At 39.5% G+C, this 15,057-nt stretch overlaps 2 protein-coding genes across 6 annotated transcripts in view; one reads left to right on the forward strand and one right to left on the reverse strand.

Moving 5' to 3' along the window:
* NCF4 (neutrophil cytosolic factor 4) overlaps window positions 1-15,057 on the reverse strand; it is a 54,322-nt gene that overhangs the window by 33,672 nt on the left and 5,593 nt on the right. For 2 of the 3 annotated variants that reach the window (XM_033056949.2, XM_033056948.2), the window contains exons 2-3: window positions 12,471-12,559; window positions 6,104-6,792 (exon numbers count right to left, since the gene is read on the reverse strand). The gene's annotated coding sequence lies outside the window, so the exon portion shown is untranslated. Of the gene's footprint in view, window positions 1-2,465; window positions 3,180-6,103; window positions 6,793-12,470; window positions 12,560-15,057 lie in introns of those variants that run through there. The other variant, XM_033056950.2, reaches the window with a different exon arrangement.
* PVALB (parvalbumin) lies at window positions 1,204-11,084 on the forward strand. Of its 3 annotated transcripts, none has more exons than XM_033056963.1 (5): window positions 1,204-1,222; window positions 1,640-1,707; window positions 3,663-3,795; window positions 4,275-4,384; window positions 9,530-11,084. In XM_033056963.1, exons 2-5 carry the CDS (start codon window positions 1,647-1,649, stop codon window positions 9,556-9,558), a joined length of 333 nt encoding a protein of 110 aa, XP_032912854.1. In that variant the 5' UTR covers window positions 1,204-1,222; window positions 1,640-1,646; the 3' UTR covers window positions 9,559-11,084. The 3 variants fall into 3 exon arrangements, with proteins under 3 accessions (XP_032912854.1, XP_032912852.1, XP_032912853.1); XM_033056961.1 differs by lacking the exon at window positions 1,204-1,222 and adding an exon at window positions 1,271-1,355; XM_033056962.1 differs by lacking the exon at window positions 1,204-1,222 and adding an exon at window positions 1,298-1,538.

Here is a 15,057-nt window from a genome sequence, read left to right on the forward strand (position 1 = left end):
CTTTACTGCAACCTTCCACCTCCCAGCTCCAAAACAACGGGGCCGCTGACTGAGATCGACCCGTGCAAGAAGGTACGCAGAGCTTTTCTGTGGGGCTTCTCTTTATCTCGGTTCAGCATCCCAGCGCTCAGCTCCTCTTTCCCTGTAAAGCAGGGAAGGATGTGTTCAGCCTAGGGAGAGGGACTTGGCTGCACCATCCATCTCCTTGCTTGTCCTTGGAGAAAACTAAGCATCTCTTACGTTTCGGGAAATACATGGAAAAGGGAGGCCAGAGGGGAAGTTCCAACGAGAGAAAAATGACAGTCCCTTCCACAATGAAGAGACAACCTTTAGGAAAGAAAAAGAGAAGGGGAAAAGAAAAGGCGGGGTGGGGACAGGTGGGACGACTAAAATGTGACCTCCTCCTCTGTAAAAAGAAAAAAAAAAGGAATGGGGCTCGTACTTTTAAAAGCACCGAGCCATTACTGACAGCAGAAGCCAAGGTTCTGCACCAGCCGCCCCCTTTTCGAGGCTGCTCTCCGGCGGCCCCATTCAGAGGAGAGGTGTGATTGTGGCAGCAGGACCGGGCCGTACCCGCCGATCGCGCCCAGGGATCTCGCTGCCACCGCTCTGTCCTCCCCCGTCTCTCCTGAAGCAGCGCTGCCAATACTCCTGCAGAGATCTGCCCTACTACTGGGCCCTAACCTTGGCTACCTCCGCCTAATGGCTCCTGCCCAAACTCTCAGAGCAAGTTGGACTACTTGCCATATTTTATGTGAAAAATGGGCAGAGATTCTTGGAGAAAAAAAATAACCCTAGAAAACACATTACAGATCCTAAGCACTTTCTTTTTTTGACACTAATGGGAAGTGCCCGGTCCTGCCTGAGAAACCCACTACCGCACAGGAGCTCCTCACGAGTGTGTTGTCACCTCGCATCTCATTTTGCCATACCCTATCGCGGAAGATTCTGCAGCATATTGTGCATTACAAACGGGATCTGTAGGATTCGCTGGGATGTGATAATTAATTCAGTGAGGATGATGCTTAATATGGACTGGCCCGAAAGAAACAAGGTCTAAAAGGAATATGTGTGTGAAGGGGAGGGGGAAGGAAGAAGGGGAATGGTTTAGGCAACAATAAGGCAAATGTTCAAAAGCTACATTACATTTGCTTCCCGACCTCAAGAGCAGCTTGAAGCTTGGCATATGCTGCAGTTCCTTACACATCACTGAATATAACTGGTAAAGCCCATCCTGACTTACTAAAGGAAAAGGCTCTGCTCTGCACCACTAGTTTGTCCACCGCACCCGAGGACTTGACCTTGGCAAAACTCTTTCTCCAGCCGGTATCACAGCAGACTCTGGCACTGATCCAGTAAGGCTTAGCCCCCACCCGCGTTCTCCCCCACCCCAGCCCCCACAAAGGCATCCCCGTGCCCTCTCTTTAGCTGAGCCCTCGCGTCTGTGGACTACTTGGGGCTCTGCAAACTGGAGAGCGACAGCCCACAGCACTTATCCACGCAGAGCTATAGAGCTGGCACGGGTCCAGCCTTTCCCGGTGTGCCATCCCCACACAGCACTGCAGCTTTGGTCATATGAGCAGAAATGATGAGAAAAGCACTTTTTAATCTTTTCGCACTTGCTTCCCTGTTCAAACAGTTGCAGGATGGCTATGACTGACTTGCTCAACGCTGAGGATATCAAGAAGGCTGTGGGAGCCTTTTCAGGTGAGTGGGTTTTTCCTTTTTTTTTCCTTCTCTCTTTTCCTCCTTTCATCTCTTCAGGTTTTGATAGCTGTGCATTTATTTTAGCTATGGGAAGATTAGAGGAACTAGCTAGGCAAAATTTCAAATGAGGATGTGTTTTCAGATGTTCAATGAATGCCTCTGACAGGTTTATGAAGTACAAGGCTGCATCCTCAGCAAAGTTGTCCTGCACATTACAGAGGTGAAATGTTTATTTTAAAAGAAAGTAAGCAGTAACTGCAGACAGACTTTGCTTCTATCAAGAGGATACTTTCAAAGGGAACAAACCCCTTGGCAAACCACGCTGCATTGTATCTTGATGTGGGATAGAGAAGTCAGCAGTGGATGTCGTCAGCTTCCCACTCATTCCTGAAATTTAGTTTCAGATGTTTCTGCTGTTTCCAGTTTCAAGGATATAAGAAACCACTCTCGTACTTCTTATGCAAAATCCCCGGGTGGGCTTTGCCTTTCGGGATGGACAGAAGGCAACAGTAGAACAAGCGGGTGCACTGCTCGACTGCAGGGGCTCCCTGCAGGTCGAACGGCTGCAGTGGTCCACACTTCCCTCTCAGACTCCTCGGGGTATCGGATGTTCCCTACCCCTCTCATTCATCGCGACCCCCAAAACTGACAGCAAACCCTCCTCGTGTTTTCAGAGATTCAGGTAGTTAAGGTTGCTCTCAAAGAAAGCCAGAAATCGTGCTCCGGGATGCACGTTATGCCCCCCTCCCCCAAACTACCTGGCTGACCGCACCATCCCGGGGAGCCGCCTCTGTCTGTCCTGCTCTGTGCGATGACCTTCCCGAACAGACAGAAGCGCAAGACCCGCTGAGCCCGGCTCAGCTCAGAAGCCGGAGAGTCAAAGGGAGCGACAAATTGCTTTGCTGGATCCAGCAGCTGTTTTACTCATTAGCTTCCATTGTTCTACGGCCATCTCCAAGTCCCGGAGCAGATGCAATTAGCAGCAACTAATGACAGATCAGGAAGATCTCAGGCAGGTCACGGAAGACTGAGCGTCCTTAATTTTACGTAATGGGAAAATTTAATGCGGCGGGAACAAGAATGCATGGGGGAAAAAAAAAAAGAAGTCCACCGCATGTTTTGGAGGTCACTCTCACTCGATGGTATTTCCAATCCACATCACAATTGTTAGGCTACCTGGGTGGGACAAAAGCGGGTGCGGTTAAAGGACAATGGAGGTGGAGCAGGTAAACTCGGCTCCGATTTCAAGGGCTCTGGGTTGTTTGTTTTTTTCCTCCCCGGAGACAGCTCCTCACAAGGTCTTGCAGGCAGTGCGCCGTACAGCACTCCCTTGCAGTGTCTGAGCTCACACACCACGATTGCACATTCCTTTAGCGGTTGAAATGCAACACTGATTTTCAGTAAGTCTCCAGGAAAAAAAACAAAACAAAACAAAACAGTGCTCTGAAACACTTCTCGCCAATACTTGAGCAAGAGCATTTTTGGTTTGTTGGTTTTTTTTTTTCCGGGGGTGGAAATGTGAAAAAGTGACAGATATCTAATAGTCAGAGTCCACTCTCAGATGTCTGTTTTCTAGTGTAAAACTTAGGAGGGAAAAAACAAAAAAAAAAGGTTAAGGCACCGAAATGAGACCAAGCACATTAAACCTCAGCTCCCAAAGCTCCCAAGTTTATCACAGACTTCTTGTGTGACCTTGGGCAAGTCTCATCCTTCTGTAGCTCAGCTCTTCATCTGCAAAACAGAGACACTGCCCCTCTGCCCCTTTGTTTATTTCCATTAGCACCTGTGAAGCGTGGACGATTACAGTGAGTACACCCAGCTCTTACCACAGCCGGGCTCCGCTGTTCCTCCCAGTGCAGGAAAAACAGCAGCACGGAAGAAAACCATGGGTATGTGTTGGTGTGTGTGTTTCAATGACTTTTCTAAGCAGTTTTTTGGTTTTTCATCTCTTACAGCGGCTGAATCTTTTAACTACAAGAAGTTTTTCGAGATGGTAGGATTGAAAAAGAAGAGCCCAGAAGATGTGAAGAAGGTTTTCCATATTCTTGATAAAGATCAGAGCGGCTTCATTGAAGAGGAAGAATTGAAGTAAGTAAAGTTACATCCTCTCTCAAATAACCCTGCCTTAAGAGTCTAATTTTCTGTGGGTTATTTTAACAAGACTCTAGGTAGTGAAACACAGCTCAAACTCTTGACTAGTATTTGTGTCCTATGCCAGTTGTTTGCTGAACACACGATCTAAAGAGTGTTGGAGATAGCTAGGTGTCACTTGGATTGCAGGATCCCTGAAACACAGGAATGGTCAATACCTTACAGGTAGTTCTTCAACCAAATGCCGTTTCAGAGTAAAGTGCTTTTGAATGTTAAAGAAGGTCAGCAACAGAAGACACAACGCTGGATTCCAACTTGTGTCTCAAATCAGAGTACAAATAAATATGAGGTGTAATTGTTCTGCAGAAAAAAAAAAAAAAAAAAAAGAAAAGAAAAAACAACCAAGAAACAAGCCCACAACGAACAAAAAATCCTCAAACCAACCTTCCTTTTTTTTTTCTATGTCTCCTCCTTAGGTTTGTCCTGAAGGGCTTTACCCCAGAAGGAAGAGACCTGTCAGACAAAGAAACGAAGGCTCTTCTGGCTGCTGGAGATAAGGACGGTGATGGTAAAATTGGCGCTGATGGTATGTAATTAGAGGAGCAAAGTTTGACAGTAACAACCCTTACACAAAAGAACCGAGGAAACCTAGGGATCACTGGGGGCTGTGACCTTCTGAAGGGCACAATTTGGGTTTAATGAAATACCAAGTCCTGCTCTATTTGCCATACCTTGCTGGGAGGCGTTAGAGGAAGAGGAGCCGAGTTGTGACACTAGAGGGGGCAGGAGCTCACAGAACCCGGCTATGGGTCGGGCACTCCGCAGCGCAGAACTAAGTACCCAGCCAAACTCTACTTCAATTACTGTAATTTGTCTGTTGATATCAGTGGAGTGAGGATCAGGACCCAGCGAGTTCAAGGAGATGGAGGCTTGACTATAAAGTTTGGAAAGAATAAAAGCTGAGCGCCAGCATTTCTGCTTGATGTTTAGTTAGCAGGAAAGTAGCGCATTACTTAGCAAAGCAATGCTCTTAAAATTCAAAGTACACCCATTTTGCTACAGGATTTCTGTACAATAACAGTCTATCCAGCTTATGCTAGTGTTTACGTGGGTCTTCACACCTAAGAAAGCTTGTCACTCTCTTTTACTGAATATGAGAAATACAAGAAAAGAACAAATTTTCCTCTCATAGCGTTGCTTAAAAAGCTAGTGCTGTTTTCTATTCCCCCTTGGGATGAATCAGCTTAGCCCACATACAAAATTTCTCCTTTTTCCTCTTTTTTGGAGGTGAGAGTGAATGAAACACACTGAAGGAGACAAGAAGAGAGGCTATTCTAAACTAAAGCTTTCCTCATTGCAGGAGATGGAAGTTTGTGGCCAGAGTATAAAATCAACTAGAGAGCAGGCAATTGCTAGAGTTTTGACATATTGATAAGCCATATCATAAGTTGAAATCTAAAAAATACCTAAACCCCCTCATACCTCTCTGCTACCTAATCTCTGTGATTTTTAAAAAGTTATCTCAAAAAAAAAAGTCAATTAAAAAAGAAGTAAAAAGCAGTTAACTAACACAGTCTTCCAACTTAGAAGACAACACACAAAATCAGTCACTGACACACCAATCATGTGATGCACACTGGCATATCAGTGACTATGGCCATGTTCATAGACCAAAGCTTCTTGGTTTCTCCAATCATAACTATATTACGGTTTAGGCTAAACTTCAGCAGTGCTGCTGAATCCAGCATGGGTGCCATTTCTTGAAACTTCATATTCTTTATTATATGGATCTTCTTTATACACACTGAAATTAGTCATAATAGTACTAAAATCACTGGGCAAGTTTTTCAAAAGAAAACTTAATTCAGGTAAGTATGCTTAGAGCTGATCCACCAGTCTCACATCAGATAAATTTTCAGCTATTCCAGAAGGCTGCAAATCAAAACTAGTCTTTATTGGAATAAAAGAACAATATTGTGTAATGATTTTGGTTTGTACAAGAAAATACAGCATTAACCTTTATATTTAAGACTACCATAACTTTTTTCTTTGAAACAATGCCTGAAACCCAGTAATTGTAATAAAGCAATATTAAATGCTTCTTCTTATCTCTTTCTTCTGCACTTTTACTATTCCTTAACTTCGAAATGAAATTACTCTGTGTTTACACTTGATAATAAGGAGAGAATTATGTGCTTTTTTCTTTAGATTGTTCTGACCATATCCCTACTGTACGACACTTTTCCATTTCTTAAATTTGACTTTAACAGACAATTTTTATACCAGAAAGGCTTGAAATACATACCAAAGTTAACAGCTGGGACTGTGACCAAAGGATGAGAACAGATACTTCCCAGCTTTTCCTTTGACCCATAAATCCGATTCAAGAATGTAACTGCATATGTAAATAAAATGTAAAGTCATGAATGTACATCACACTTCATATGCAGTATTGCAATGCTGTATTTCTGCTGCAAACCAATTTTGTTTCCCTGCAGCTGAATTGTCAGGCATCACTTCTACCCCTTGTTTCAAACATCAGCTTCCTAAATCACTAAATGATTGCAAACAAGCAGCCTTTCACAGGAGTTAATGTTAATTTTCCTGATGGTCCTTGATTGCTGTCCCTCAGGAGCCCACAGCATTTGTAAGAACTGATCTTTAGGGATTTTAAACACCACAGAGACAACTTCCTCAGATGTATCATCACAAACATTAATCCCAATCTAATCAGCCTTCTCCTAGCTGGGGTCTCACATTACAAATTTTTTCTTAGGTCTATTGCTTTAAATCTTTCCTCATTCCTGCAAGACCATTCAACTCTGAAATAGTTTCAGCAGTTTATCTCTTGCCTGATCACAGTTTGAACTTGTGACTGATGAAGCAGTTTCAAGGAGCTGAAAACTTGCATCCATTTCGTGTAACACACAATCAACCTCTGTGCAGTGTCAAACCCCCTCCATATTCCACCAATGTGGTCAGAGGATGATGAATCTGGAAAAAAAATTGCAGGTCAAGTCCAGTTTACCTCATAACACAAGCAACCTTAGCTTCCAGATTGGGCTGAAAAAATGGTGCTGAACCAGCTCTACTAGCTTCAGGAAAATATTTATAAGCAAGAGGAGAAAAAAAAGATAAAAACTTCTAATCACGATATTGTTTTAAATCTATTTTGTGTATTGGCATTGGTCATGCACATCATGCCTTTTAGTTTCTTGGTATTAGTAGACTTGAGAAAGTACATAGAGAACTTTCAAAGATCATGCACTGAGGGCAGCACAAATCCAAATTTTGTAAATCAGAATGTTGTAAAAGTGTGACACTCAGCATGCAAAATTGCAACTATTAAGTCTTGACCTTATCAGGTGAAAGCCATAACCAAAAAAAAAAAAAAATTTGGAATTCCTTCTTTTCTTATCCTGCTTTGTGCTCTTCTGTCTTCTAAAATAGTGTAAGCCATTACTCATAAATGTTCCTAAATAGATTTGCTGTCGTTAAGAAAATGTAAAAAATACAATCTGATGAGAAAAATCATGAGCCTACAACACGTCGCCTGTAATCATGTCTGTAATTTCAGTAAAATACTAGAGGACATGTATTAGGCTGATATATAGTACTAAACTGTACTGAACACAGTGAAACAGTTCTCTCCTTCTAAGTCAGAGCTTTGACATAAAACAGCTAGTAAATTATTTTACATGACAAAATGGTCTAAATCTTTGCAATTTAAAGCCACTATTTGTGCAAAAAAAAAGGACATAATTTTGTTTGGAAGGGCAACTGCAACTGGATACAAGGATGTAGTAAATCACAAGGTTTCCCTCACTAACAGGCCAGTCAGAGGCAATAACCATTTACAAGGGACTGCCTTATCTCAAAGGGTTTGCATATATGAGTACACTTTGTAACAACGCTTCTACAAGTCACCTGTTGTTGCACTAACCTTCATACAAAAATGAGTAGTGAGCTAATTTAGAAGATTATTCAACTGGAACATCTTTGAAATATTTAAAATACATTGAAAATCCTGGGAAAAGTGAAATTGTTGCAATTATTCAAGAAGGAGTATTTTATAGTTTGCTGGATATCAGAAAGTACCTGTGAAATATATTGCTATGAAGTGATAATAACACTATCAAAATGTATTACAGAAAATATTTGGCTGCAAATCTGAATAACCTTTTCCAAATACATTCTGTAGATACAAATTATTGTAAAAGGTATTTAATTTAACTTGTTTTAACAGTACATGCATAGTTAATTTTCCTTTTTGGAAAGGTTTGATCTATTGCAGTCCATGTTTCTCTCTGCAGGACTTACTCACACAGAGATTTAATAATCATAGCCTTTCTCCTTTTCTGCCCAGAATAGTTGGGGTTTTGATCACAAGCACTTTATGTTATCTCTTAAATTCAGTTTGCAACGTTTTCAATCTATGTACCCACCATGTACAGGATTTATACATGTTTTGTGTTAAGTAATCTGCATCACTAATCCTAATTTGGATTTCCATCTTTCAAAACGATGGATAAATTTGGAATTAATTTAAACCCTCTGATATATTTTTTCTTTCTTAGTCTGGTTTGTCTGCATTTGGCAACATGTTTTTTGGAGACACCATCAAAAGTGTGATCTGTTTGCACAAAACAGTCAATTAAGATCTCATTTGTTTAGAGTTTAGTATTTTTCAACTGAACACTAGAATATTCTTTAAAGTGCCTAATTTTCATCTTCCATCTTTTTTAGCTGCCAGACTTTACTCTTCATTATGTCAAACCTCAGTAATTTTTTCTTGAGCTTTTACAGACGACTGCCTCTCCTATTTGTCATTTCCCTCTCAGCTGATTATGTTAAACCCCTAAACCACTCTCTCTGCACACCCACTAATCCCTTTATCGTCTTTGTTGCCCTTCTTGGGATTCCCTCCAGTCTGTCATTTTCAGTGCTCTGAGGCACATAAAACTGTGCAAGGTATTCTCATGTGTAACTTCCAAGGTTAGATGGAGTTAGGAATTATAACCAGGCAGCTATTCACCAGGATACAAATGTGCCTTTACTATGCTTTATCTCCCTGCTGAAAGGCATTATATATACTAAAGCATAAAATAACCCCAAACTGCAGATAGATATGTTTATGTAAATATTATGGATGTACCACTAATAAAACCCACACATGGTAAAATCCTGGCTCTCTGACACCACAGGATTTTTTCTCATTCTTTTAACACGGTCAAAATTGCTACATAGGTTGGTATCAGCCTTCTGTTTTTGTAATCTGTCATTTTCACTCAATTTACAAATACAAAAGTGAGTTTAAACACAATGTAATTATAATATGGGACATGAATTATTTAAGAGACTCATTAATGATTCCCTTTGCCAAACTCTAATATTAAAGAAATTTATCTCACCGCAAGACTAAATTTCTAGTTCTTGCCTTCATCCCATTGAGTTTTACAAAGAAATAACTGAGAACTAATCAAGTTCTTCAGATGAATAGTGGTAGAAGTCTGGCATGTATAGCATTTCTCCCTTACTCTCAAAAAATCCTTTCATTTCACTGTAAGATTTTGCAAATCATACTTCCCTTTAATTAATTTGGATTTCTTTGCTCTTCTGTTATTGTGATGTTACTGCTACCCCAGTGACTCTGTATTCATTGTAATATGCTTCCCCCTTCTTTAAATTTTGTGTTTTTTAAATATTTTTTAAAATTCTTTCCTTTCTCCAGAATTTGCAACTATGGTGGCTGAATCATAAAGGCTTTGACCAATGCAAACCCTTCACCCATCCTTCACTGCCCAATTCCAACCACCTCCTGCTGACTGCTTTGGCTCCTGTTCTATTTATTTATGTTATTTTATACTCCAGCTCTGTTCTCTGCAATCCTGCAACTCTGTAATTGCGCTGAAAGACACTGTTAAAATAATAAAGGTCACATCAATCTGGGCTTTCTTCTCTCTCACTACAACTTGTTTCTTATTTCATGTAGGCTTGGCACATGCAGAGAGAAAATGTTACTGGTATTTTTGCTGACCTCCCTGCTGCTTTATCCCTAGCTAGGGTAAAGTAGGAAGAAATTTTTTTAATTATTTGGGATAAAACATTCATATGATGAGTCATTCAGTCCGAGTCCTGAACTGTGGCAAAACTGACTGCATCATTTTTAAGCCATCCCTGCTAAATGGATGCATACTCATAGCCTGGAAAATCTCTAGTGATGGAAAATCTCCAGTGATGGCAATTACCCAACTTCATTTGGCAGTTTGTTCTTTCAACTTAATCAGTGTTATAGCTAAAAATTTCCTAATATTTAAACTACATCTCCCCTGCTGCATTTTGGTGATCAGTAAATTGATTGTCGTCTGTATAATTTGTTAAATTTGCCCGGTGCAGGGGGATTTTTGGATATATCAGGTGCCAATCATGCATGAAGATAACTTTGTAAACTATTAAAATGCAGTCACTTCTGAAACACAGGGAACGTTTACTAGCAATGTTACACAACTATCTAGGACAGGAAGAATGGCATAGTCACAGGAAATAACAATATGAATTTCAGGAAAAAGAACACCAAGATTCAGGTGTGCTGCTGCAGTTGATAATCCCACTGTTAAAACAGTAAATCAGAAAATCCCATCAAAAAGAATTTATTCTAAAACTTAACCAGAGAAGTGAATATCTTCTTTGGAGTTACATATAGGAAACTGAGATTTATGCTAAGGAAATGATTAGCCAATAGTAAGCCTATAACAGAGCTCAATACTTATTCCCCAAATCCTGTTCAGTAACTTTGGCACTAAGCTTTTTACCTGTGTTATTGGGGGGTGTTTTGCTTTTAAAGCAAGACTAAAGCAGGGGGGGAAATCCTTTCAGGTGACATCGCCCCCATATCTTGACAGAACATTGATTATTACTGCAGTAAAAAGGAAGGGTATTTTCCATTTCTGTATTCCAAACTATTCCCTGCAGAAATAATACCTTCTTCATTTTAGATTTATTATCATGAATTTAGTAGAGATGAAAAGATAAGGCTGAAACCCTGTCATCACCACACTGTACAGAATACCATCCTCTGCCACAGCAATTATCCCATGCTACTCGGGAAGCCAATAAATGTTCCCTAAAGCCATTCTAGATCCTCCCTCTGTAGTAACTCGCAAGGAAGACTCTTTGCTGAAGATGCTGAGCGTTTAAAAGAAATCCTTTGGTTTTGCACACTGTACATACGGTTCTGAAGGATGTATTGATTTTTAAGTATTCTAAATAAAGCAAATGAAAACGGATTGCAGTGGAGCGAGTTTATTTCCTGCTTTTTCTCGGCAGCTGCTGACCTCGCGTGGCAATAAAGCCTCATTACAGGAGCGCGCAGGGCTACCGAAAAGGCATCCGGCACCCCGGTACCGCAGCGGCGGGAATGAAGGTCCAGGGAATGCGAGAATAGACATAAAAGTCACTGTATAAACAAAGCCCTTTATACACCCTTTCTGTTCTCTGAAGCTGCCACGATTTGTATTTCAATGCTTCACTGGATGGCACGAAAGCTAAGATTTTATCCAGGGCTTTAGCAAAAACAAAGAAAAAAAAAAAACCCAAATAACAAATAAATAAAGCCACTAATGAGTCTAAAGAATAATTATAGCAGATTGCATTAAATAAATCAAGTTACAGCAACATCAGTGGCATATTTCACTAGAATAAAAGTTTGAATACCCCAATGATCTCCTCTTCAGTCTTTCCTCATATTACTACCTCAATCATTCTGGAACAAGCAACATTGAGTGCCTAATTTGGCCTGAAAATTTTCAGCTACATAGTAATGAAGAATATGAAAATAAATATCCTTTACTTTCAAACTGAAAAAGTTACAATGGGTAGAGAGACCTCCAAAATACCGTCTTTTACTTTTCATGCTGACAGCATAAGATATTCTAAACCTGCTTTTGGTTGGTTTATTCAAATATGCAACTGGTATACTCATGTCCTGTATTCTGAGATGTTACACTCAGAATTCTCAAAAACTCTATTTAAACACACTTTTCCCCCCCCACTGCATTTTAAATTAAAAGTTCAAATTTCAATATGCATCTATCGTCAAAGAAAAGAAAAATTCAAATACAAGTGTAATATAAGTAAATCTCTGCCCAGAGATAAAATGACTGTTTTATCAATTGCCATCAAACTACTACTTTCCTTCCACTGCTGGATCTTCAATGTTCCTCTTAGACTCTTATTTTTCCCACACAAATTTCTTCCAAATCTTCTCCAAATCTTCAATTGTTTCCATTCAAATAAAAAAAAAAATTAATAATTTTCCTTTTAGCTGGATGTCATTTAGACATGAAACAAAATACAGCAAACAAATGCAAAATTTGAAATTTACAATAAAATACAAAACAAAACATTTCATATATAAAATATTAAATTATTCATTCTCATATTGCTCTTGCTTTAATGTCTTTGAGACTGTCACGGAAACCACTGTAAAGCCTGAAGAAAGCAGAATTTGCTACAAAATTTAATCAGGCTTTCTGCACAGTGTGGATTACAATATTCTTGACAAACACAAAAAATCCACACTACCCTGCAATTTACTGTTTCATGAAGAAAGATGTTTTAATTTCAATGCATAAGCAAAGGAGCAAAATTACATTTCTCCAAGAAACATTTACCTTAAATTTCTTAATTGCCATCTTACATCTTCTTTGCCCTGAACAGTCTGTGTTCCATAATTTTCCTCCCTGTTGTAATATAGTAGAAGCTATGAAAGAAAAAAAAAAACTTCAGCCATTCTATTGAAGATGAATTTTTAAATAATCAGTACATATCCTTTACTTAGATTCATATTCAATGGTTTGCAATGAGACACAATCGAATGACAAATTAAAAAAACAGGCACTACTTGTTCATACTGGTATTCTGCATTGCTAGAAAAGAAATTGCTCTGAGCTACAATTCAAGATGAAGACGAGTCAAATCCTCAAGTCATAGCTGAACCATCACTTCCTGACAAATGACATTAGCATTTAACAGAAAGAGTTTGCATGAGCAGACTGTCACCAACTCAAACCACCATTTACCATTACTAAATCCTTAACCAACAAATGCATAATTGTTTATGCTTTAAGGGTCCTGCCAAGCTCTTAATGGAGTTTCATGGATCAGCAATTTTCCACATGTCTTATTTTGGGAATCAATGGACTGGAGGCCATAACACCTGTTCACCTTGCAGAAGCTGAGCAAGGATTTCTATTTACAGTCTATCCACAGAGATCAACACTGCCTCATGTCCTGCGATTGCTTCCACTCTTCCTTCACTTTATCAATGCAAAGGTTGTTTGTTTGCTTCTTTTGCCTTTTCTAACTAAACTAAGTATTTTTGAAGACTGGTAATGCAGTTCATGTTTCCCTTTCCTGCAACACACATAGTTTTAGCAGAGCCTCTGTGCTATAGTAGCTGAACATTAACAACATTCTGTTCAAAACTGAGTTAATATTGTTATGGAATTACAAACTGCAGCATAGCACAACATGTGCAACAAGTCTTGCCTTAACAAAATAACAGCAAAAACTATGCCTAAAGGTTTACTGAAGTCACAGATTAGCCCAATCTTTTAAATTAATGAGTATAATGTACAAAATAACTTCATTTGACTCTAAAATCCTAGATTGAGTTTTAAATGGCTGGCTGATAGAGAACCCATTCTTTTATTTGTAAAGCAAATTCAAATGAAAGAGAAATTATAAGGCATGCAAAGCATTCCAAAATCCAGCTGTGGTTAAATTACATGCTGACATTCTTGTTCTAACCCCACTTAGGAGCCATGGGTAACACAGAGAGAAGAGCAATGGCCTTAGTACAGGCTGATGATTAAATACCTCCTCTGTGGGCTTGAACCTGAGCTCCTGCTTCTTCATTCTGAGCAAGCATTTCAGCTGATTCCCTTTTCCAAAGAGACACACCCTGTAGAAATCCCAGCACTCCCTAGGGCTCAGACATTTAAAATTACATTTCTCCTAAATACAGGAAAGTGAAGCCAAATGTGGCTAAACAGGGTTAGCTGTCTGCATGACAGATCAATCATCAAAACTTTTTGGACTGTAGGATCTTCTAATGTGGGGTAATTGTTTCACAAGGGAGGAAGTACATTTCTGCTTTGTGCTCTTCTGGCCAGTAAAGCAACAAAGCTTAACAAAGGTTGATGCACCTTTAAAGACAGAAGTTAATATAAATATGAATACTAGAGTCCCTTCTCCAACCACCAGAAAAACAGAAGGAACTTCATGTTGTAGCATGAGCACCAACAGTAAATGGATCAGATGATCCAAATATAAATACTGAAAGACCTATGGAACAAATAGGAAGGCCTAGACTAATAAGCCTACGGAACATGCAGCTAGAAAAATATTTCTTTCATAAATTCATTCAGTCTCCCACCTAGGAAAATCTAAGAGAAAGAATCTTGTCAGTGCCTGAATCAGCTTGCTCTACTCATACTGCCACAACAGCTTTTAACTCCAGGAGATGCTTTGTGAGGTTTATTTACAGAAATACAGTTGGTTTCACTGGTACTACAGTAGCACAACACTGGAAATAACTTAGGCCTTCAGGTGGTAAGAACACGGTAATTCTCTATTAATGTGCATTTAGATCAGACATTAGGAAAATATTCTTTACTGACACAATTTGCCCAGAGAAGCTGTGGATGCGCCATCCCTGTAAGTGTTCAAGGTTGGATGGCGCTTGGAGCAACCTGCTCTAGAGGCTTTGGGGCTGGAATGGGATGATCTTTAAGGTCCCTCATTGCACAAACCATTCTATGACTCCAGATGGGTCATCAGGGTGCAGGATCAGAGGTCAAAGGCTTAACTATTGATTAGTGGAGGGAAGGTCCAAGGACTGCTGAAAACCCAAATGGTCCAGAGACATTTCCAGGTTTTGGAAACATCGTCTGGAGGGATTTTTAAAATTATAACATTTTAATTGTTAACAAATTCTACTCCCTGTGCATTCACAGTGCAATGCAGTTTAAAAAATGTATCACTAGAAAGATACTAAAATATATAAGAAATAGCAAATTATCTCACAGTTATTACTGTTTTATGAAGAGGAATAAAAATTATGAAGCTGTGCTAATTTTATGCTTCGTTCTGCAGATGAATAAAGATTTTCTGTCTTAAAAACATTTGCATTCCTCTCCTTTAAAGCAATTTTCAATTTTGCTGGATACAGCACAATTGCATCTACTCTTTCAGCTG

The sequence above is a fragment of the Catharus ustulatus genome, chromosome 4 (assembly GCF_009819885.2).
Source record: "Catharus ustulatus isolate bCatUst1 chromosome 4, bCatUst1.pri.v2, whole genome shotgun sequence".
NCBI lineage: Eukaryota > Metazoa > Chordata > Aves > Passeriformes > Turdidae > Catharus > Catharus ustulatus.

Coding starts and splice junctions, on each gene's coding strand:
- PVALB (XM_033056963.1), top strand. CDS start 1,647: ATGGCTATGACTGACTTGCTCAACGCTGAGGATATCAAGAAGGCTGTG. Junction 1,708..3,662: donor GGCTGTGGGAGCCTTTTCAG/GTGAGTGGGTTT, acceptor CATCTCTTACAG/CGGCTGAATCTTTTAACTAC. Junction 4,385..9,529: donor TGGTAAAATTGGCGCTGATG/GTATGTAATTAG, acceptor TCCTTTCTCCAG/AATTTGCAACTATGGTGGCT.